At 44.3% G+C, this 25,434-nt stretch overlaps 1 protein-coding gene across 1 annotated transcript in view; it reads right to left on the bottom strand.

The window, feature by feature from the left end:
• Positions 1-25,434, bottom strand: part of SMC1B (structural maintenance of chromosomes 1B) — a 2,533,210-nt gene that overhangs the window by 2,465,687 nt on the left and 42,089 nt on the right. Inside the window, exon 3 of the mRNA XM_085652431.1 lies at positions 3,526-3,638. Within this exon, the coding sequence (XP_085508557.1) occupies positions 3,526-3,638 (113 nt within the window). The remainder of the gene's footprint in view (positions 1-3,525; positions 3,639-25,434) is intronic.

The following is a 25,434-nucleotide window of genomic DNA, read 5'->3' as shown; positions in this document are numbered from 1 at the left end:
ACTAGTACACGTAACAATGGCAGTGTTTCTTCCCCGGCCTAACCTAGCTACCTGACAGTAGATTGTTCTTCGAGGATATGGAGGGTATATCTTGTGAAACAAGTTGTAATGTTTGCGTTTTGCACACGGTTGTGTATATATTGGCTGTTATGAAAAATCAATAAAAAAGAGTAAATAAGTAAGTGCATCTTAATTATAGAGTTATGACTTACTTTAATGTATTTATAAGCAACATGACCTGCGAACACACTCTGCCTTGCCTGGGCTAGGAGTACTCTGCCTTGCCTGGGCTAGGAGTAGGTGGAATATGAAAATTAAGATGGGGCAAAGAAAAAAGGAGGGTTCTACAATGTTGATTTCTTATGTTAACTCCCATTAGAAATTTTGGGAAGCAATACAGAAGAATCAGCTGCATAGATTGCACCAAATTTGGCAGAACGTTAGAACTTTACTCAAAAAGCATGCTTTTTGTTATTTGGTGTAAATCTCTTCAGCCATTTTTGAGAAGGGGGACTTGGGGACCAGTCGGAGAGCTCCCAAACTGAGGCTTGGCTTGCAAAGGGTCTAAGAGCAAGGGGGCACAGCCGGTTCTTCGGTACCTGGGTCAGCCAGCTCATGTGCAGAGTGGTTAGGTTGGCTGGGCCAGTACGCAAAGTTCATTATTGCGATTAGGGACAAACAGCTGGCCGGAGCAAAATCAGGACAGCTGGACCACTCACAAACTGGGTCTCAGTGATGCTGATGTCCCTCGATGGATACTTGGTTGCGGTGCAGCGAGAATCCAGACTGGACGCTCACGGTTCGTGTTTGGTGCAGGGAGTCCGGTATCCCGGATATTGGTGCAGCACGGCTCCCGTTGGTGCTGGTGTCTTCATAATGGGTGGGAAGACATAAATGATCATCCAGAGCACGGGTACCTCTTCTTGGTCATCTGCGGCAGTGGTCGGGTGGATGAGCTGCAAGGAGGTGGACCGGACTCTGCTTGCTGGTGCCTACAGACAGCAGGGGAGTAGCTCCTCTACTTCAAGGGAGACTGTGGGTGATTTTTGAAGTTCTGTCAGGCTACCAAACGCTGTGGTAGATCTCCAGCTTGCTGGACGAGTTACTGCGAGAGAGTTGTAGACAGGCAGCGTTACGCGCCACAAGTTTGCAGGGCTTCTGCAATTCTCGCCAGGCAGTGACTCTTCTACACCCTACTTCTCTTGATCCGTCGAATCGGAGTTCTTGGGTTCAAAGGTGTTACCTAAATACTCTATTTATGGGCGCGAAGGGGAGTGACTGGCATTAGCCAATAGGCTACCTACCTTTTGAGTGTCTACACGCTCTATTTGACCACTTCTTGTGGGAAATGGGCATAACCCCGACCCTAGATAGCTAATTCTGTCCAAAACAAATGTTGGATGACCCTGAAATGGTGGTGTCCACATCAGCTAGTGCCACCAAAAGTGGGGTCTGGACAGGGTGGGTAGGCATCTCCACTATCTGCCTATCTTCCTGCCCTCCAAGAGAGAAGGCTCTACCGTCAGGGGGTCAAAAACTTGATTGTGGTGGCTATCTGGTCAAGACCAGTCAGTCAACACAAAAGTAGTCAGTATGTTTTCAGGGGACACCACCGAGGTACCCTCGGAGAGTATTTATTAACAAATCCAACACTGGCATCAGTGTGGGTTTATTAGGACAATATGTTTGGTACCGAGCATCCGGGGTTACAGTAAAGCCATAATGTAGCTGGGGATCTCGTATTCACGAGTGTCCAGCTCATGTACTCATCATGACTTCCCTGGGCACTTGTGGTATTTAAGAACTGACTTGGATACCACAGGCACAAATCCACTCACACAGATATGCCCACACACGGAGTACAGTGCACCCTGCCTTACGGCTGTAAGGCCTTCTGTAGTGGTGACTTACCTATATCACATGTAGTATTTTGTAAGAATGGCACCGAGGGATGTGGGCCATGTCGGCTCTTGGTTTTTCTCTGCACCATTAAACTGAGGCTGCAGTGGCAGTTTTGCATGAGCTTGGTGAGGGGTACCTTAGGGTGGCACAATTTGTGCTGCAGCCCTTCGCCCTAGGTACCAGGGGTACAATTTACTAGGAACTTACATGGAGTGTAAAGGGGTGCCAATTGTGGAACAATAGTACAGTTTGGGAAAATAACATTGGGGACCTGGTTAGCCACGACCCAGTATACTTTCAGTCAAAGCTGCATCAGATACCAGGCAAAAAGTTGAGGGTAACCATGTCCAAAAGGGGCACTTTCCTACAGTCTGGAGGATAGAAATTTGGTCAAATGGCCTGGGTGGTGTAGTGTGGGGATGAAGTGATAGGCAGGATAGTCACTACTCACACAACTGAACCAGCTTCTTGTTGACAGTTGGAATTTGCACCAAAAAGAGGCTTTTGATGATAAATTATTAAATATGTGCAGTACTAGTAATGTCCAAAAACATAATTATCTATGACCTTTATCTAAAAAGCCGAATGACAACTGGCACCATATGTCTCCAAGAGTAACTACTTGTGCCACTAAAATGGCTGCCATTCCCATTACACTGGTTATCAGCACATAGGTGATCCTTTGCTTAACATCAGATTATCATTCGTGTTGACCAGAATGCTAATCACACAGTTTCAGGTGGTCGCTGGCATGCAGCTGCTCATACCCTTGTGCCAAGATAATGCTCAAAGATGGTCACTACACTGGTCACACAACACACAACCTTCATACGCCTGAGGTCAACATAATGAGTACCATTTGGTTAAGTAACAATTAACATTTAGGACGATATTTCAAGTAGGTGCCACGGTGGCACAACAAGCGATTGTGCCTGCCTGTAGTGCCACCACAACACTGATAATTATAGAAGGCACCGCAGATGCTTGTGCAGCCCCTTCTATATGGCCCCATGCAACTGAGGAAACAATAACTCCGTGCAGTGTTACAGATGTGGGTGCATACAGATGTGGGTGCAGAGGCACAGAAATAGCAGCAACAGAGACTGTGCACCACATAGAGGTAGCACACAATCAGTGCGCCTCTCAGTCTTGGGAGTGCACCCCTTTCAAGGGTGGAAATGGGTCCCAGGGCCAACTCCTACCATCTCCCTCTTAGTCCCATCACCACCCACGCCAGCAGCACTTGCAGGCAGGTAATCTCTAATCCGATCTGACCAGCACAGTGAAAAGCAGACTGGTGGCTTAAAATAGCTAGTTCGCCTTTCACTAATGCACTGTTTCCATCGAGGTGAAGGGTGGCAGCTGCCCTGGGAAACAGTGCATTCAGTCAAACAGGGCGAACTGTCTCAGTCTGCGTCTGGTGCACCCTGTTAAAAATGTGCCACAGCGCAGACCGGGACAGTGCATCCTATTTGTAATAACGGCTCTTTTATTCAGGGCAAGGACTTTTCCATTAGAAGTACAGATTGCTATATCAAACGCTTTGAAGATGCTAGCGAGTGGTGCATCAAAAAGTTAAAGAAATGTTTATAGTGAAATCTATGAAGCACCAAGATTATTTACCTGAAATACTAAGCAGTTCCTTGCTTTGACAATTATTCCTATTTTTTGCAGCTCCGCAATATAAACAGATCGGCTAACAACTTTGTCATTGAACCTGAACTCAGACGATCCACCTACAGAAATAAGTTTAACAAAAAATAGTTAGGACAGAGTAGAATTCAAACGATAAAACAAATAAGAAGTACAGATATGGTTAGATGTGGTTAGGTACTACCCCTCATACCTTTCTATTTTAAAATAAACATAGAAAGAGATTACCTTATTAATGATAAAAAAAGTACTTCTGTCAATCACGCAGAGTGTAAGGTCCAGAACTGAAAAACATACCCGTTATCCCCTTTTTTGAGCATTGTTTGCCTTTTTACTATCCGTTGCTTAATCCAGCACGTGATTGTTGCAGCTGTTCACTAATTCTAACATGACAAAAAGCATGTAAGGAAATCACAAATCTTTATATAGTGCCTTCTTAAACCAGCACTGAAAAGGTCACTCGCTGAACATCAAAATGTTCTAACGCCATATATTTTCTTTAATCTACCCAACTGCAAGAGCATCAGCATTTTTGTTACAGCAATTTATAGATCAATATCTTATATTAGTATTTCTCAGTTCTGCCATTAAAACATGGTGCGAACTGGTTGTAGGAATTCGATCGGACCTAGAAGTGGCGTTGCTCGGAATTATGGAGGGTAGGCCTTATGGGAAGGCACAGCGACCCCTCGTGGGAGTGGGATTCATGGTTGTGAGGAGTGACATCGCAACCAACAGGCAACATGATAGTCCGTCCTTGAATGGGGGCTAGTCTTGAGCATTGGACTGTTTTGCGGTGGCAGAAAATAAATTGCCTATATATGGAAAGGTTCTGTTGGGAAGCACTAGAAATTATAGGGTCAATGGCTTTGAGGATATTCAGAGGGATAGACGATTGTAAGCTCCCTCATTCAATTGGTCTATTGCATGGGATAATGTATTCACTAACGAGGAGTTTGGCTGTGGGATCCATGGAAACCTGACAGTATTGTTTGTTCTCGGAGTTCTATTCAAAACAATAACAAGCATTTGCAATACAATCGGTCTCGCCTTTGGGACCGTATATGTTTTTAGCTATGAAGCACATTATCCTAGGTAAAGCGATTCGGGTATTTTACTGACATCTGCTGGTCGTTTTCTATCAAGACACTTAAACAGAGACAGTTGCTAGAAAAAAAAGTAGTCCCTAAGCACAAGCGGTAATGCTTCTGGGGCAATGCTCCAAAGCCCACATAAAGAACATAGAACAGATCTTCCAGACAGTGCAATCGCTGTCTAGGCTCGACTTAAAAATAATATATAAAAATAAATAAAAAAAACTGATGTGAACAGGCACTTACAGGCAAGGCATTCTGCTGTAGCTCAGAGGCATGCAACTAGACCCATACTTGAGGGCTAAAACACTACCTGGGAGTAGTCAGACATCTTCAGAGACCAGGGCAAAATGTCTGGTGGCAGATTTTTTTACTGTTCTGGTACAATATTATGATGCCTTTATTTTAGACAGCATGAATCATAGTTTCTCTAAAGTACTTGTGAAGAGTTAAGCTGTGTGCTTTTGTTTCCTTCCATTGCATTGGTGTCTAGGTGTAAGGCCCTGGAACCCCCTTTCCTCCCTTTCTTGGGGTGCATTCTGGGAGTGAGAAGAAGTGCACTGATTTTGTGCCACATCTATGTGGTGCACAGTCACTGTGACTCCTATTTCTCTGCCACTTCACCCAAGTCTGTAATACAGCGCAGAGTTAGTGTTTCCTCATTTACATGGAGCCAGAGAGACTCCATGAGCAAAGGAACATTACATTAGCAGGAGGACCACCAAAAATGTTCCAGGAGCCTACCCCACTCTTGCTTGCTTAGATAGTTGGTCACAATCTTGTTGTTCAACAAAGGTTGTATCAACCGATTCATAACAGAGGCCTTTAGTCCCACAATTCAGTCACATTTATGCATGCACACTTCTGCAGCTGACCAACAGTCTCGGACTGAAATCTCCCCTCCACAGCAACTGGTGACTGCCACAATCCATGAAGGAACAATTAATCACCACAATCGTCAGCTTAAGGGACTGGAAAAACAGCCAAACCATCCTACATTGGAGGGGTACATCCATAATTACAGATCTGGAAGTTCAAAGTGAAATATTCTTAATGTGGCAGAAAAGCGGCCCTGATGTTATAGCCATAAGACCATGAAGCACCACTGTCGAGACCTCACCCTCCATAGAGCAGGGGTAACAAGGAGGATTCATGTGGCCTTTAGTTTCAAAGTTCACAGAACTCTCAAAACAAGAGTCAGAAACATCTGTATCGCATCCAGAAGATCAAGGATCCTCTGAGACGGTGGAAAGGCCTCATGCAGACTGTATCCCGGATGACCTCCAGGAAGAGCAGTCATTGAGTTGTAGAGAATTTGGACTTTTGGTGATGGACATGAAATACTAGTGGATTCCAGGTGGTCTAGAATCCTCTAGGATTCCTAGTGGATGAAGAGGGAGACCAAATGGCAATAACTCCAGTCAACCAGTCAGTCATTGATGCATGGAAACATGCCCAAATTCATGAGGAATATGGCCACTACTGCCAAATACGTTCTTTAACATCACATGTGTACTCTTGAGGAAGAAGTGCATCCCAACAAACTGATATTGATAGGAACCTGCAGTGAAGCAGACATAGCGCCTGTGAGCCACAAGGGTTAAAATCTGAAACAATATACTGGGCACGCACCTGGACATCATTCAGTGGCCCTTTTGTGAGCCCAAATAATCCAACTTAAGCCCTGTCTGAGGAAAAGGTTTAGAACTCCACCTCAAATACAGATGCGAGCTCTAAGGAGCAGGAATGAATAGACGAAGGGGATGCCCCAGGACTACAGAAAATAGAAGCATTTCCTTTGCAAATCAGTAGAATCACCCACTTACCCGAGTGATGGCCCTCATTTGGTCATTTGGTCCAGAAGAAAAGAAACCCCAAACCATACTGGAAGTTGATGAATGGGGGAAGGCAGAATTAGAGTCATTTTGTAGTTGGGCAGCTTCCACTGCACCAGCCTAGATGGCTGTCTCTGTCTATGAGGGCCGAGCTCTCAAGAATCTCCGAAAGCAACAATATTGTTGAACTGTATAGACATACAAATCATCGTAGGAAGCGTGCTGTGGCTAAATTAATTTGAAGCACTCCCCATAAAGTCCTGAAGCCCTTATATGAAATTATTTCAATACAGCACAAGAATAAACTCTAGTTTTGTATTCATAAAAGCTACTTGTACATGTTTTAGTGGATCCCTCTCGAGAGCCTTATCTGGATCCACAACACACCCCCTGATCAAACACTCTGACCCCATTATTTGAAAAAATTCAGGATCTGTCTTGAGACATCAAGTCCATCTCCCAAAAATGGTACCTTCATGTGATAGGAAAAAAATCATGGTGGTCAAGATTTGGCCAAGTATTGGTCAACTGTGTGGACATATCTCATCAGAGGCACGTGCCGTTGGCAGTAAGTCAGACATAGCTACCGGATTCGAAGCTCTAATGTCTCCTCACATTCAGATATTTGGAAACACATTCCAGCTGTGTAGTGGGGAAAAGATTTTGTCAAGGATGCTTTAACTACCAGCCTTTCTGAAGAGGGTGGGGTGACAGAAATTTAAGATCAATTAGTGCAGGCCTCTGCCAATGCTTAAACTTTTGATGGACTGCTGGGCCTCAAAAATAATTTTTGCCATTCCTGATCTGCAAGGCATTGATGGCTAAGCACGTCCGCCTTGACGTTCAGAGATCTTGCCAAACGCTGTACAACCAGGAATATGTCCTGACGTTCTAACCATGTCTAAAGATGAAGGGCCTCTTGACATAGGGTCCACGACTTCACAAGCCCGGTTTCCTGTTTGTTTTAATACCACATGGCAGTGGTGTTGTCCAAGAGGACCTGAACTAGCCTTCCCTTGATGGAAGAGAGGAAGGCTTTCAATGCCAGGCAAATCACTCTCAAATCCAAAAAGTTGAGGTGGAGCTGAGACTCTGCAAGAGACAAGAGTCCTCTGATCTCCCCCTGTGTCCAGAATGCCTCAAATGAAAGGGAGCGTCTGTGATGGAGTCAAATGTGACTTCTGTACGTTGATAGTGAACCTCAGTGTTAGACCTGTCAGCCCTTTGGGTGGTCCCTCCTCATCATTATTTATTTTGTCCCACTTTTGCCTCAAACCCTGTTAGTATTTTTCCTTTTTGGGAACCACCAGACTTTTTCGTATTGATGCAGATTCAGGGAGCCATTTTACCTACCCCTGGAACTTCTGTCTGAGGGCCTGGAGCACAAAATGGTGGCCACCTGTGACCTCATCAGAACCCACTGGAACCTACCAGCAGCTTCCAGAACATTCCAGAACCCTGTGACAGTTGGAGGCGGTTTGGAATGTTGAGAAGCTAAAGCCAGAGTTGACAGTTGGAGCTGGCAGTTGGCACCTGACTGGTGAAGAGAGAGGAGCAGAAACCTGAAGGAGGAAGGAGTGAGGCAGCAGGGGTGGAAACTTGTGCCTGGAGTGGGGTCCATAAACCCACCCTTGATACTAGTCCCTACTGACTGAGCCCAGCCTGGAGCCCTGTGTGGGAAAAAGCAAGAAAAACCATCTTAAGGACCTGGACAGCAGGAACAGGCCTTAGAAGTAAAGAAAAGCAAGAATCTGACCTGTTTATTGGTTTCCCTGGAGTCCGACGTCGAGAAGCCTGAGACCTGGAGGCCGAGGTGGAGAAGCGGCGCTGACTGGAAAGCAGACGTCGTACCCGGAGCCGCCAGAGGTCGAGAGAGGGCGCCGACTGAGGTCGTGAGGAGTACCAGAGGTCGAGGAGGAAGTCACCCGAGGTCGAGTGAGCGGCGTCGACGGGGGAGTGAAGTCCGCCCTCCGGAGTCGCCGGAGACCGAGGTGAAGCGTGCCGGAGGTCGGGAGTGGAGATCGCACTCCGGAGTTGCCAGAACCTGAAGAGAATCGTGCCGGAGGTCGGGAGTGGAGGTCGCACTCCGGAGTCGCCGGAACCTGAAGAGAATCGTGCCGGAGGTCGGGAGTGGAGGTCGCACTCCGGAGCCGGCGGAAGTCGACATCGAGCCAAGACAGCCCGACGTCATCGAATCGGAGGTCGACATCGAGCCGAGGCCGCCGACATCGAACCGGAGCTGCCCAAAGTCGACATCGAGCCAAGACAGCACGACGTCATCGAATCGGAGATCGACATCGAGCCGAGGCCGTCGACATCGAACCGGAACCGCCTACCGGCGTCGTCAAGAACTGACATTGTGCCGAGGCCGCAGACATCGAACCGGAACCGCCTCACGGCGTCGACACGACTCCAGCGGCGTCGGAGCTTCATAGAAAGGGCAGTAAGTGGAATAGAGGGCGCCTAAGGCCCTATTACCCTTGATCTACCTCAGTTTTAGCCTCAGCCTTACCCAAGCTAGGTGAGACACCCACAGGCCATCCACCTCACCACAAGCTGTGCCTGGGCCAAATCAGCCCATAGTATTTTAAATGTGATCTGATTTTACAAGTGTCATTGTTGGCTGGTATTATTTATTGAGGGTACTGTATTTATTGTATTTATCTAAGTTATTCCTGTAATGTATTTATTGTCCTGAGCTAACTTAATTCTGTACAGTATTTATTCCCTCATAGTATTTATTTGACCTGAACCTATTTATTGCACCTGTAAAGTATTACTATTTATTTGACCTGCACTTTTTAAGGAGAAGCTTGTGTACTGTGATTGTATTATTATTTATTCAATCAGCAACTAAGAGAAAAGAAGATAAACACAGAGATATTTTCATAATTTTTAAGGTGTAGTGTCGTTTTTGGAACGGATGCACGCATGGTTATTGTATGGGTATTGCGTATGCTTAACACGGTGCCTGACCCCTGACCACTCGAGCCAAGCTACCACTGTGTATGTCTGGAGAGACCCCGTTACCACCACCCTTTCCGGTGGGGGAGTGGGGTTTTTCCAACACTCAGCAAATGCAGTAGGTCCACTGTCGTCTGGCTATTAAAGGTAGGCTCACCCCAGGCAGGCGTCTTCCACCTCCAGTCATTGAGGTAAGGGAAGAAAAGAAACCCGGACCTCAACAGATGGGCTGCGACCACCGCCATCACCTTTGTGAAAACCCAAGGAAGCCCAAAGCGAGCACTGCAAACTGAAAGTGCTCATGGCTCTCTGTGAAACGCAGGTAACACGTGAGCATGCAGGACAGGTATATGGGCATCCCGCAAGTCAAACGTTACCATCCAGTCTCCAGGGTAGGCAGGACCTGAGTTAATGTGAGCATCTTCAATTTCTACTTCTTTAGGAAGAAGTTGATGGCGTAGGTCTAGTACAAGGGCAGACGCCTCCAGCTTTCTTTGGAACCAGAAAGTAGCGGGAATAGCACAACCATTACCTGCTTCTGATGGTGGCATATCCTTGATGGCTCTTTTGGCAAAAAGAGCCTGCACTTACTGAAGGAGCAGGTAGAGGTGAACCCCCATCAGCCGGTCTTTCTTCATGGAACCCAAGGCCACCTCTCTGGCCAGAGCATCAAGATGAGTCATTGCCTGTCTCTCCTATCACTGTTCGGATTTTAAATACTGCCTCTCTACCTGGCACTGTTAACGTCTTTCAAATGTATACACATCGCAAGCCGGGGTCCACCTATTCTGCCACTGAGCACCTCTCCCATCAGTGTCCAGATCTCCCGTCACTACCCCTCTCCCACCACTGGCCAACTCTCTCCTGTCACTACCCCTCCATCTAGTCACTATCCCCCTCTCCTGTCACACCACCTCACAGCCCACCCGTTTTCTCCCTGCCTCGATTTCTGGAAAGTGTCAGCTTCTGCGGTTAAGTTTCACCTCTCCACCTTTCCCGTCACTGCACATCTTCACCAACACAGATTACCTCCTTTGTCACGGCCCTAGTGTCCTATTAATGCCCACCTATCAGTGTCAACCTTTTCCGTCACTACTCACCCACTCTATCAGGGACCATCTTCTCTATTGATGCCCACGTCTCTGATGTCCTCCTGGTAGCTACTGCTGCAATAGCAAACATCTCCTCGCACAGCCTCTCTATTTCTCTATCTGTCCCCCAGCATGTCACTTAAACTCTCCTATCACTCACTGCAAATCACTTCTACTTACCCCAACCCCTGTCACTCACTGTTCTCCGTTACTGGTCCTCACATGCCAGTGCTCTGCTCGCATTGATACCCACCGCACCTTTCACTCCCTCTTACCCTATGCCGCCTCCTCTTCATCACTAGCCAGCTTCTGGTACTTCTGGAAGGCTGGATCCACTGCACTAGTGTGGCTCCCTAAGTGGTGTGCAGCCCTTTTCTCTTTTCTGCAAGCTAGAGCGCACCGTGATGCAGTGAATGGCTGGCGTGTGACCTACATGGAAAACTTGCTGTTGTATGTGTGGATCAGAGGATTGCTTCAGTTTTGCCACGGCACATTGACATGTTGGACACTGAAGATTTCCTGGTTGCTTTGGTGGTAGTTTGCTAATGCGCGTTTGCTCTAACAGGACGACCCTTGGGATTAAAAATATCTGCCATTTAGAATTGTAAATTGTAATTATGTAGCACTTACTACCACTGACATGAAGACACTTTTTAGTGCGTAGCACACTACAGTGAAACCCAAGGTTATAGAGGTAAATAAAGAGTAGAATAGGAAGTAATATGTCCGCAAGCACGAGTGCTTGAAAACATCTTACCCTCCCCCACCCTACCTCACCTCCCTCTCTCTCCTGCAGTGTTTTTACCCACTTCCCTGCAGGCACAGTTTGTGATCTTGGGCGCTTTTCCTCTCTCACCTTCGGTTCTCCCCTGCCAGGGGCTGGCCTGCAATGGCTCCCTTTGTGTCGTTTTCTGTGCTGTGTGAATACGATCAATCACTCATGGCTGGCGCCAAGGCCACTGAAGCACGCCCTCTCACTGTGCACAATCCCTGGATTCGCTCCAGATAATTATCCCATTTACATGCAGAACGGGGTCCTTGAAACCCAAACAGATTGTGGCGCCTGCCTTTGTGAGGAACCGCTGACTGCAGCATAGTACTCACTGCTGTGTCCCACTGTATATAACACGGCACCTTTCCTCTCACACCCCCTGCGCTGTGTGTGTGTGTTGCTTTGTGTATAATTCTTGCTGTTTTGTATAGTATTGTGCGAACCGGGCGCCATGGTCATGTGACGGATGCACAGCCATGATGGTAAACTACAACTTAAAAACGTACACATACAGAAACCGACCAGGTCGTGTCTTCCCCCAGATAAAGGGGTGATGCTTGCTTCACCATATGTCTTTTGTCTATCTGTTCTGTTTTATCCAAGAGCTGGTGGCAGAGGAAACGTGCCAGCGCTGTTGTGGGGTTGTAGCGGGCATTGCCAGTCTGGTGAGCAGCTCCAGTGCCCAGATGTTGGCTTTCTGTTGCTTTTGTCCGCTAGGCATCACCAGACATTTGTCAGTGACTTGATCTTGAGTGTGCCTTTTTCTCTCATTCTCCCTCCCCCCCTTTCTCCCCCGCATTCCCTTTCCTCTATCCTGGTCTCTCTCAGTTTCTTATTCTCATTCCCTCTTTTTCTCTCTCCCCTTTCGCTCTCCGTCCTTCTCCCCTTTCTCTCTTTATTCTCAGCTCCCCTCTCTCTCCGTCTCTCACTATCTCTCTCTTTGCCTAGACCGTCCAGAACTCAATTACGAGCGCCTGTAATAGTGCTCCAGAGCATCCCTGCAGATAAGGCGCTAGATTAAAAAAAGTCCTACAAATCTCAGCAGTGCTTTGAAAACTCCTTTTTAGTTGTGTCTGCCTCCAGAAAGAGTCACATCGGCAGAGTTGGAAACATTTTCTTGACTGACTGCCAGCCAAACGGCCTGGCAGAGCTCTGCTCTTGGTGCAGGCCAGAAAGGTTCGCATTTCTGCATGCATCAATGAGTGGGCTTGCATGTATTTTTCTCCCAGGTCTACTCACGAGCTCCTAAAAAGACTCCCCAAGCATCGTGTTCATTGCAGATGCAGTGCCCCGGACATGCTGCCCACTGCGACCTGGAATGCGTCCGTATCCAGGGACACGGCAACTGCGACCTGGAATGCATCCGTATCCAGGGACACGGCACCAATGCATGCTCCCCATGGCTCAGACCACCATGCCTGCCTGTCTCCCGGTCGCTCCCGTGCGGCCAGCGCCTCTCCTCGTAGGCCCCATCGCCTTTTGGCACTCTCTCCTGCGGTTTTCCATCTGCCCACTGACCCAATTTCCATATAAAAGGATTCCTTGCAAGCCCTTTGCTTCCCAAGGCTTCATTGAGGCCCGGAGTCATTGCATTGGGACGGCATGAATATGCTAAAACAAGCATTGGCATAGCCAATAGGTCTCGCTTTTGGAACCTTATAAGTATTTAGTTATGCAGTACAATATCCTTGGTGCAACAACATCAATTGTTGCATGTCTAAACACTTATAAAGGTCCCAAAGAAGAGACCTATTGGCTATGCCAATGCTTGTTTTATTTACGTGATGTCCTGCACGTACATCATTGAAGGGTGTATTTAAAGGAGGCTCGATAGTCCCCTTTCTCTACCCACAAACGAAGGACATTTGAATTACGCGAGGAGACCTTTGGGTCCCGGTAAGCACTGCGAAGAGTGAGGTGTGAGGAAGGTTGCTGTTGGGGGTTGTAATTGTTCAATATGTATAACGAGTATTCAACTTTACTGCCTGCGCGTGGGAAAGTTTAAATACCGACTGATTGCATGGTAGCAACAAGTTGGTTGTGGTCAGTGGACTTTGCGGCAAGAAAATAGATTTAATTGCAGCATTACAGGCTGACGTGTCACGGTTTAGGTGACACGAACGTGAGAGGCACCTGACTTAGCATTAGCAGGGTGCATTCTCATGTGAAGCAATCTCACGCCGATGTTGGCGTTATGTGGAAGGGGCATTATTTTTGACAGGCAAGTCCCGCTCACGGAGATTTGGCATCGAGACGCCTGTCTTAGTAACAGCGGGCGTGCTTATAGGCTTGTGCATTAGTTTATTCTATGCCGCGAGTAACTATCTTGTTAGTGGTCAAATTCGTAAATCATTTTGTTTCCTCAAACATGAAGGCGTTGTTAAAATTTGAGGGCATTATTAATTGCGACCAACTATTGGGGGATGTGGGACGTTTATAGAAGTGCATTTAGTGATTATGCACTTGCGCATAGCCTATTTCACTAGAGAGCAGCGATGACAATTCGTCTAGAGAGGTAGAGGCATGCCTCGCTTTCTTATGGATATTTTTATTGACCTTTTTAGGCGTGTTGTCAAGGGAATCGAAACCAGAGGACTTTTTATTGTATCCATTACCGATCTCTTCAAAAGATATTCCCAATACAGAACCTTTGGGACGTCCTAAAGCAAGCCCTACCAGAGGTAACAATTAAAATAACTGAGGGATATTTTCTGCCCCAGCTACAATATTCATGCCTTGAGGGTAAAGTTAGATATTTTCCTTGACCTACTCTAGTGCTTCAGTGAGGAGCCGTCCAAATTGAGCAATTAGTGAGCTGGAGGTGGCAGATCCTTGCTTTATCAACCCTTTTAATCACTCTTTACCATTACATGGAAGAAGATAAGGGCCTTAAACATAGGTAAATATAATAGTGGACCGAGGAGCTCTTGACTTAAACAGTAAGAATGGCACTTTCCTATATAATTATTGTATTTATTAATGGGTGAAGTGTGATGTCGCTTGCCCGTGGTTCTCTGACTAATGTGGAGGACAATAACCAAGAGTAAAGAATTGGACAGCTAGAGGTGGCAGATCCTGGCTGCGCAATTTGTTTCCAGTCCTCATTCTAAGGGGGTAGTCCGTTATAGCTAGCAAGGCAGCATAATACTACACATCCCTAAAATAAATAAATACATATAAAATTCTTCAAAAAAATAAAAAATTAAATGGAAATGCTGGTATGTATGAGTGCTTCTTTATGACCTCACCAAGGGTGGAGTTGGAACCTTAGCATAATATAGGTGTTTTCATGTTATTAGATAGGTTGTATGCATATGTGTGTAAGGTTTTTTAATAAATGTGCAATATTGTGATAAATAAGACTAATTTTGAAACTTGGTTTTTCATAATATTTGTGTTATAGATTAACGTGTGGAGAGAAACTTATCTTTGAGCCTGAAGAAGGTGGTTTGATTAATTTGTACCACCGAAACGCTTTGCTTCATCTGTGCACCTAACTCTGAGTAACCAACAGCACCCGGCGGGGCGCTGTGGGTGTAAACATTTTTTGGGGTGTGGTGCTATTGTTTTTATGTTTTGATTAATTGCATTCTCCCATGTGTTGCATTTTTATAATTTTTATATGAATTGTGTATATTTGGTTAAATTGTTACATTGTTGATTGTGTATGATTTTTTTTAACCTAAATAATTTTATTGAATAAAACACTTTTATATTAGCTTCGGTGTCTATGAAACTCACTGGTGATTTTGATTGGTGGTGTAAATGATGCGTTCGAATTTGTGGTATGCTTTCAAACAACCCAAAGGGAAATTGTTGCTGACTTAGTGACCTTAAAGTACTCAAGAGCCGAATCTGCCTTGTCACCAAAGAGGAGGTTGCCATCGAAGGGCATGTCCATAAGATATACCTGGGCATCCCCCAAAAAGCCAATAGATCTCAGCAAGGCATGGCGTTGGAGTGCCACTGACGAGGTAATCATACTGATGAGGTAATCATTCTGCCAAGCGAGTCAGTCATATCTAAACCACATCATATGGTGAACTTCGCTGTGTCCCTGCCATGAGTCAAGATGGCTTTGGCCTACTCGGAGACCATGGGCAGCACTTGCGCAACAGAGCTTCAAACTGTGCCGGAATACCAGCCCAAGAGGCCCATGATGTTCAGGGACCACAGTGAAAGGTTGGCAGAATAGAACACCGTTTTGCCAGAGGTGTCCAGGCTGTTGGATTTGCTATCCTGTGATGTGGTACAGAACGTGCCAGGATGGAGTTTGGATATGGAGGTCTGGACAACAAGACTCTCTCGGGTGGGGTGCTGGGTGAGGCAAGCTGGGTACCTAGAAGCAGGGAGATGGCAGCGGGCAATTGTCCTGTACACAGGAGCCCCTGTGTAGGGCTTGTCAGAAGCCCCAAGCAGGACCTTTGTGAGGGCTTCATTAAAAGGGAGGAGAGGTTCTACGAGGGACACTGCCAGCCACTGCACATTATTTTTGACTGGCTGTCACCAAGGATAGTGTAACATTCAGGACCTCAACTGCCATCTTCACCACCATGGCAAAGGAAACCCCCTCCTCCATAACCACACTGGAAGGAGAGACTAAGCCAGTGGCTGGGAAAGTGTCTAAACCACTGGCAGCCATCAGTTTCACATACCAATTATCTTCACGCTCCTCCATGGGATTAGAGTAGCCATAAGGATCCTCAAATCCACCTCAATTGCACTTCTCACAGGGCCTATCAAAAAAAGAAAGCCTTGGAACCGACTTGGAAGGTTGAGTTCCAGCCAGCACCAGAGTAGACTTAGAATGACGCTGGTCCAGCTCTGTTTCAGAGTCCGGTATTATGATGGGGTTGGCGCTGCTGTGGGGCATCGGCAATGCAGGAATGACGTCACAGGAATAGGCTCTGGAGAAGGGTATGATCTTGTAACCAAATCCAATTTTAGGAACGGATCCAAGGGGCCAACTGGTGCCAAAGGCAGACCTGCTGGAGGCAATCCAGTGGGGGTACCTGCAGAACCTGTGGGGCCCAAAGGCGCTTTAGAGGGGTTGGCACACCAAAATATGACATGCATGGCCCCATTAAACTATTTTAATCAGGTGGGGGTCACTGTGGCTCTGGGAAATTCGGAGTGGCACGGAGTGGACCCTGTCCCAGGCTCTGCAGCTGATGCGTAGGAGAGGGGCCTAGATCTTTGGGGTAGTCACCGTGACACGTCTGAAGACTTGGAGCTGCACGGCAAAGTCGAAGAGCACTTCGTCTTCCTATGCAACTTATCAGATGACTACTACAAGTACAATGACGAGCATTGGGAATGTCTCTGGGAGCGGGCCGAGGACATTTGGTGGGACCTGGAGCATTGCGCAGTCCACTAGCATTAGGCAAACAAGATCTTCAGGGAACGCTCCCGAACCACTTTTGGATTCATGGCAAGGCAGTCGCCACAAGACTTGGAGTCCTGGCCCGCCTCCAGGCACCAAAGCCAAACTAGGTGGGGGGTCTGTCGCAGACATCTGTCAGTGACAGGAACCACAAGATATAACCCCCCCCCCCCACCCCCCAAGTTTTTAGGGGGCATTCCTAGTAGCACACTGGGAGCAAAAGTTCAAAACGTTCGATAAAATGTTGAAAAAAAATCATCCAAAAAATGGACATAAGTTGCTCTCTACGAAACTTCACTGATGACGCGAAAAGAAAGGAGCTCAGCATGCTGGAGTGGCGTCTAAATAGGCACCGGGCATGTCAATTCTGGTGTGGACGAAGCAGACTTGATCGACACCACCTACCGGCACACAGTTGTACTACTCGAGATTTAACAGATTCAGTCTGCCCCCTGGGGAATATTCTACGGGAAGCAATCTGTGGCTAGAAGTCTCTAACAGATATAAGAACTCTTGAGTAGTAGTTTAGCACTAATATAACAAAGGTCAAGTAAAATTAATTTTACACGCACAACATGATTATTAGGAGAGGCAGGGCTAGAGGAGAAAGGGAATTGAAAAAAGGTTTAGGATGTACAGGAGTAATCAGTATGATGAAAAATTGGAGTTGTAGATAAACTAGAGTCTTCCTCAGCTAGCAAGAAATTGATTACAATAGATTGGGTCCTGAAAAGCTAAACAAAAGGCTCATTTGATTTTTAGAGACAGAGTAATCGTTCTTCTGATGAGGGAGCAGGTATTCAAACACGTTTGTACTTATTAGCTACTGAATACAGTATGTGTGTAGGTTATTACCCAACCACCCTCTCTATCAAATTAAAAATAGATCAGTGTTAGACCTGACATCCTTGGTGTGGTGTTCCCTCAAAACTTTTCCCTTTTCACCTTTCGGTTTTCTAAATTAATTTTTGTTGATATCAGGACTCTGTGCACTTTACCACTGCTAACCAGTGCTTATCCTCTCTCCCTAAAACATGGCAAAACTAACCTACACTTAATTGGGACATTACATTTACTTGAAAGTCCCTAGTATATACTACTCCATGTACTCAAGGCCTGTAAATTAAATGCTACTAGTGGACCTTCAGCACTCATTGTGCCACCCAATGAAGTATCACTTAAAAACATGCCCAAGGCCTGCCACTGCAGCATGTAGTGCAGTTTTAAACTACCATATCAACCTGTCAAAATAAACAATTTGCCAGACCTAAACCCAGTGGCGGTTTCTATTGGTGGGCGGAGGGGCTGCGCCCTTCTAATTTCACAGTGTTATGGACGGTAATTGCAAGAGTCAATTACCATCCATTTTCCATTATAAACAATGCATACTGTGCAGAGCTGACTACCCAAAACAGACATCATACAACCAGGCAGATTTCCTAAAGGCGGGGGCGTGGCTTCGGAGCCGTTGGAAATGCCCGCCGTTTTCGGGAGCTCCGCAGCAACGTAGACAGTGGGGAGTCTCCAGGCTTCTTTTTCTCGGTATCGGACCGCGGAAAACGGCATTTCAAGCGTCGGAATACCTCAGCCACCGCTGGGATGAGTCGCGAAGAATTTCCATGCCGTTAAGGTGATTTTATATCGTCAAATGCAGTCAGTCAGAGCAGCGGCCGCCATTTTGTTTTTTGTGATGGTTTTTTCCTGACGCACTCGTTGCCTTATTATCAGTGCCATTCTCTTCAGGATTTCTGCTATTAACATACGCACAAAGGTTTTTTCCTCAATTGGGTTACAAATTCTCTGGACTTCTTTGTAATGGTTTTTGGAGTACCTTCTGCAGCTTCCTTTTTCCTCATTTTTATTTTTTCCTTCCTTTAACGCTTCTTTGTGGAATCCCTCTAACTTTGACAATTATTACTATTCGTATCTGCTTTCCTTGTGACCCTCTATAACATTACCAAAAGGGACTTTGTTTTCCTTCTCTTCATGGCAATGCCGCGTGGTGCTCGTAGTGGGGCTCACCAAACTATCTCCCCTCCATTGGCTGATAATAACCCTTTTAATGTCCTACGTGATAATATGGATGAAGCTCCTCCGGAGTCCTCTGACTCTAAAGCCTCCTCTTCGGCGGGCACTCGCCCCAAACAACTTTCCAAGTTACCAGCGGCTTCTACTTCCGGCAAAAGGGTAAAAACTAATCCTCCTTCTCCTACTAATCCACCCTCTTCAATCTCTATGGAGCTTCTCCTTGATGAAATTCGTGCTCTGAAGCCCTATATGGAGGAAACTAATTTGCGCTTACAAAGCCTTGAAGACAATTGGTCTCACACCATCCAGAGAGTTGTGGTCCTTGAACAAAGAGTTGATGCGTCAGAGGAGACCATGCATCAAGTCCCCATTTTACATACAGAGATTGATCATCTTAAACAACAAGTTGAACAACTGGAAAACCGCAACAGGCGCAATAACATGCGTATTTATGGTTTGGTTGAAGGTCTTGAAGGTTCTAATCCACTCTCATTTTTCCAGTCATTTTTACCTTCTCTTCTTGGTCTTCCTGAATCTCCTCCTTTGAACATTCAACGCGCTCATCGTTTGGGCCGGATGTCTGCCTCTTCCTCCTCTTCAACGAGACCTAGAGGTGTTATCTTATATTTTCTGGAATATACTGACTTGCTCAAGGTACTCCAAGCTGCCAAACAAAAAGGAAAGATTTCTTGGCATGGCTCCAATCTATTTTTTACTCAGGATTATGCTAAAGTGACTGCAGATCGTCTGAAAAGGTTCTTGGAAATGAGGCCTGCTCTTCGAAGTCTCAATGCTAGATATGGCCTTTTTCATCCTTGCCTTTTTAAAGTGACGTATAACAACAAGACTACATCTTATGAAGACCCGGCTGTTCTCCAACAATTTTTGAACACATGTCGTCATGATTCTATGGATGTATCCAGATTGTAATTGTGTTGTTTTCCTCATGTCGATTGCTTGCTGTTCTGCTGTTTTTGGATTTAATGTTCTACACTGTTAATATATGTATTTTGTCTTTTTCTCTTTAGTTTTGGATATTTGGGCCTCTGTATGTTATCTTCTTCAGTCTTCCTGGATGACGTCCTCCCTGTCGTTGTCCTGCGGTTTCCCGTTCGGCGTCCCATTTCCCTGATGTGGTTCCAACACCCTCATCCTTTCTTGTTCTCTTGTGGTATGTCTTTTGCTAATGTGTTCTTATGTTTATGGAGTTGGTTTATTTTGCTTTGTTGTTCTCTTCTCTTTATTCTTTTGTCTTCCTTTGCTTATCATACCTTCTTTTGTTACCATTGTCTCACTTCTTTTCTCTTTATTCTTACTTCTTGTTCTTTTCTTTTTCTTTCTCTCTTTCTTTTTAACCATGTACTTCAATCTATTTTTTGCTTCTTCTTTTCATCCGTTTATTCCCATTCTCTTCACCTGCTTCAATTTCGAATCTTTCTTTATTCTCTGATTTCCTCGCCTTTTCAATACAATGTGTTTATGGCGGTTCTTCAGTTGTATTTACTTGGTTATGTATCTTCTTTCTTTTTTGTATTTGGTACTATTTCCTCTCCCTGCAATGTTCTGTTTTCCTTCTCCTACAAATGTAATGATTATTACCCAGTTTTTAATTATTCATGCTTTTCTGTTTTCTTTCCATTTGCATTTTCTCCCTTATCTGTAGAGGTCTTTGAATATTTTATCTTGGAATGTTAGAGGTCTTGGTTCACCTATTAAACGTCAAAGAGTTTTGTCTCATGTAGCAAGTTTGAAAGGGGATATTGTTTTATTACAAGAAATTCATGTTAAAGATACTGAAATTCCTAAATTACGTCGTCATTGGGTTGGTCATGTTTTTGCCTCTCCTGGGTCTGGGAAGCGTAATGGAGTCGCTATTTTATGTCATAAGAGGTTAGATGTTCATCTTGTCAAGCAAGATAATGATTCAGATGGTAGGTGGGTAGCAGTCTCTTTGTTGATTAATAAAATTCCTCTGACTATTATTAATATTTATGCTCCCACTGTTCCGGATAAAGTCTTTTGGCCCCATATTCTTTCCCTGCTCATGCAATACACTGATGATTATCTGATTTTGGGTGGTGACTGTAATATGGTTATAGACCCCTTTTTGGACAGAAGATCTGATTCTAGGTTCTCCCCCTCCCACATGCATTCTTTGTTTACCTCCACTATTTCCCAAAGAGCCCTTGTTGATTCTTGGAGGCTTTGTCACCCTACTCTTCGAGAATACACTTTTTACTCACCTCCTCACTCTTCCCAATCCCGATTAGATTATATTTTCATTTCCAAAGCCCTCACTCAACTCATTACTCACTCTGACATAGGTTCTATTTTACTTTCTGATCACGCCCCAGTCTCTTTAAGTCTAGATTTACTCCCCCCCCATGAAAGGCACTAGGAGATGGAGGTTTAATAACTCTCTTTTATTGGACCCACAGTTTACACCAGCTTTTATGGATTTTGCTTCTTCATTTGAGGAAAATGACTCGTCTCAGTTAACCCCTTCCCTTATATGGGATACATTTAAAGCCGCCTCTAGAGATTTCATTATTACATTTGTTGCCCGTAAGCGTCGTAAAGCCTCTCAATCTATTCATTTGCTTAACGCACAAATTAAACAATTAGAACATTCCTTTTATCTCTCTAAGAAACAATCTGACCTAGATGATCTTATTAAGGCTAAACTTTCCTTTAATAAAATTTCTACTGACTCTGCCAATTTGTTTTTACTTAAGTCTAGTGCTAAATACTACACTGCACAAAATAAAGCCGGTAATCTTTTAGCTAGATACCTCAAAGTTAAGAAAGAGCGTACTAAAATTGAATCCATTGATACTTCCTCTAATGTTGTGGTTCATAAAGACGAGGATATTTTAGCTGAATTCACGGATTTCTATCAACGTTTATATACTCCTGAATCCTCTCCTGTCTTGTCTGAAATTACTCGATATTTATCCTTCATTTCTCCACCTTCCTCTTCAGAGGTTGACTTCTCCTCTTTAGAAGCTGATATCACACAAAGATATTCTGGAGGCTATTCAAGTTCTAAAGAGAGGTAAAGCCCCTGGCCCCGATGGGTTTACTACAGAATTTTATTCCCATTTTTCCTCCCTACTTCTTCCAAGAATTCATCAATTATTTTCATCCTTTATTGCGTCTCAACAATCTGAGGGCACCTTTCAGGAAGCTCTTATTTGTCTTCTCCCTAAGGATGGTAAAGATCACACTTTTTGTAAGAATTATAGGCCCATTTCCTTAATTAATCTAGATTACAAAATTTTCGCCAAGATCCTTGCACTTCGTTTAGAAAAAATTCTTCCACAATTAATCGCCAAAGAACAATGTGGTTTTATAAAAAGGATGTCATCTATCTGATAATACCCGTCTTTTCTTTAATGTCTTAAGTAAGTCTCACTCTCACAAGACGTCATTGGCAGCTATTGCACTGGATGCTGAGAAAGCTTTTGATAGAGTCAACTGGCAGTTTATTTTTTCTTCCCTTTCTTGGTTCGGTTTTGGCCCTAAGTTTCTTTCCTATGTCTCAATGATCTACTCTTCTCCTAGGTCCTTTATTTTGGCCAATGGCCTTGTCTCTTCCTCCTTTCCTCTTCTTCGTGGTGTTCGGCAGGGTTGTCCGCTTTCTCCGCTCCTATTTATTTTAGCATTAGAACCTTTCTTAACCAAGATTCGTATAAACGATGAAATTTCTGGTTTCCCTTATGGTTATACACAGTTAAAGATCTCTGCGTACGCAGATGATATTCTGTTATTTCTCTCGAACCCTCATACGTCTCTCCCATCATTTTTATTAGAGGTTTCGAACTATGCATCAGTGTCTGGCTATAAGCTTAATGTAGACAAATGCGAAATCCTTCCTCTCAATAAATTCTGTTTTCATGCTGATTTCTTAGCTTCTTCCTTCCACTGGAGCCCAAATAAAATCAAATATCTTGGTCTTTGGTTTACACCTTCTATTAAGGATACTGTGGCTTTGAACCTTAAAAATTTACTAACAGCTCTTACTGCCTCTACGAAACAATGGCATCCCTTGTTCTTATCTTGGTGGGGTAGATTAGACTATCAAAATGATGTTGGTTCCGGTAGTCTTATTTCTCTTATCGAATCTTCCAGTTAACATCCCCAAATTTTATTACAAGAACATTTATTCCATATTATCTAAATTTTTATGGCAAAACAAAACTGCCAGAATGTCTTTTTCTAAACTTAAATCTCCTAAACATTTAGGTGGGGTTAATTTTCCTGACTTTTCCTCATATCATACTTCTTTTTCTCACTCACTCTACCGCTTTCCTTTCTGATAACATTCCTGATCCCTCTTCCCGTCCTTTGTGGGTAGAGGTTGAAACTTCCTTTTTTCATCCCTTTGCGTTTGAAGAGTTTGTTTCATTGTCGCAAGCTCCAAAGAAATTTTCTCTTCCCATCCTTCAACATGTTCGCAAGACCTTTCAACCTATTATTTTGCATAACTTGGATGATCGTGCTCGTTTTTTACAATCTCCTATTTGGTATAACTCTCTTATCAAAATTAAAAATAGATCTATTTTTTGGAATGACTGGTTCTCTCTTGGCCTTAAATGGACTCATCAGCTTTTTCATGATGGTTCTTTTATCCCCTTTTCTGTTCTTCAAGACCGTTTCTCTCTTCCCCTCTCTTCTTATCCCAAATATACTCTATTAAGAACGGCGGCTCAAGCTACTTTTGATGCTCTTACGGGTACTTCCACTCAATATAATTCTTCTCTCATTTCCTTACCATTTTTACACTCTTCCCCATCTGCTTCTCAAATTTACAAAAAATTGCGAGACTCGTCTGCTCATCGAGTGAAGTCTGCTGTGGAGTGTGCTTGGGAATCAGATTTAGATGATAGTTTTCCTTTTTCTACCTGGGATAACATTTGGATCAAAATAAGGATATCATCTAGAGCGGCAAATACAACCCAAACTCTATTTTTTATATACAATAGACTTTTAATTACCCCATGCAAACTACATCACATTGACTCCTCTATCCCGTCTATCTGTTGGTCCTGTTCAGCTTTGGTGGCTGATCTTAAACATATGTTGTTTACCTGTCCTGCTGTTCACCTTTTCTGGAGCAAAGTATGGCAGCAAATTAATTCCATTTTCTCCACCAATTTCCCCTTTTCTCTTTCTCATATTTTTCTTGGTAGTCTTTCACAAATATGGTCCTCCTCCAGTGCTAATACCTCCATTGTTGATCTCCTTCTTGCTGTGGCATTTCAACAGATCACGAAAGCTTGGGAGGATACCTCCCTTATTTCTTATCAAGCCTGGTGGTATGGGGTTTGCTATAATCACATACTAGATAGAGCTTATGTTCACCCTATTTCCCTTGCGATTAAAAGGGACATACTATGGTTACCCATTGCCTCCTTTTTGAACTTGTCTGCCCAACCCCTTCCTTTACATAATCCTTGCAGGGAAGAAGTATCTAAACCTCCTTGATTTTCTAGTTATTATTAATGATTCTGTTATTATTAATGTATGAAGCTTGCCAATTTTGTTCTAACTCTTGTTGAATTATTAATTCTTGTATTATGAAGTTGCATTTTTTCTTTACTCTGCCGTTTATTTATTATATACTGTTGTAATATGTTTCTGATGATATCTCTTTTTCTTTTCTTCTTTTCTTCTCTCTCTTTTTCTCTCTACTTCCTTTTTTACTTTTCTGAAATGTTTTGCAATTTATTCTTACCTACAAAATGTATATTACTACTGTATTGGAACTTTTTTGTTCTTCAATAAAATCTTCTTTAAACTCAAAAAAGATTTCCTAAAGGCACATGCGCTAGAGTTACGCCATGTGTTTGTGAAAATTAAGGTACTGTTAAGCAGCCTATGGTTTGACATGCTGCCAACCCGGGTTGGCAACACTCTGGTGTACAAGGGACCGACCAGTAATGACGCGATAAAGCATCACATTTTGAAGCAGCCCTAGGCGCGTACTGTATCAGCCCTGTACTCACTGGGCTGCTCGTCAGTCGTTTATAGCTGCCTCGTAAAACCCCTCTTTCCCAAGTGTCACACGGTTCAGACTTGGGAATGGGAGGGGTTACAGCCTTTGAAAGAGGCCTTTCCGGCCATGGGACCAGTGATACCAGGGCAGGTCAGAAGCAGCTTACTTGTGGAAAGAAATCGGACCTCCATCAACACAGACGGATCTGATCACATTTTAGGACAAGAGTGTTGAGTAAGTTTGTAGCATTTCTCTTTACCTTTCTCTCGCTTTTCTTTATCTGCTTGTTTCAAATCCTCCATGTCGCAGTTCACCCATCCCTTACTACCTCTTTCCCTCCCTTCCTCTCTCCATTCTCCTTCATTTTCTATTTGCCTCTTTCTGTTTCAGCAGCAGGTAATAAATCTGGCATTTGGCAGCCTTGTTAATGCTGCCTGGCTGAGAAGAAACAAAGACGATTTATTCAGCATGTTCTGTGTCTAGAAAGCAACTTGCCTAAGTAAATTGGGCAACTTTATTTCTAGACACAGAATGCAAGTCCGGAATCAATAGTTTTGAAATATAATAATTTATTCCAGAGGCATGTTTTACAAGTTGCCTAATTAGAACTTACATACTGGATAAAACACTACTTTTCAGAAACATCAGATTTGTTTCTTCTCAATCTGGAATAATTTAGAATGCTGCCTGCTAGCGTGACCACTACTCTGTGCA

The sequence above is a fragment of the Triturus cristatus genome, chromosome 4_1 (genome assembly GCF_964204655.1).
Source record: "Triturus cristatus chromosome 4_1, aTriCri1.1, whole genome shotgun sequence".
In the NCBI taxonomy this organism is placed as follows: Eukaryota; Metazoa; Chordata; class Amphibia; order Caudata; family Salamandridae; genus Triturus; species Triturus cristatus.
Note: the sequence above shows the minus strand (reverse complement) of the source record. Positions and strands in the feature narration are given on the sequence as shown.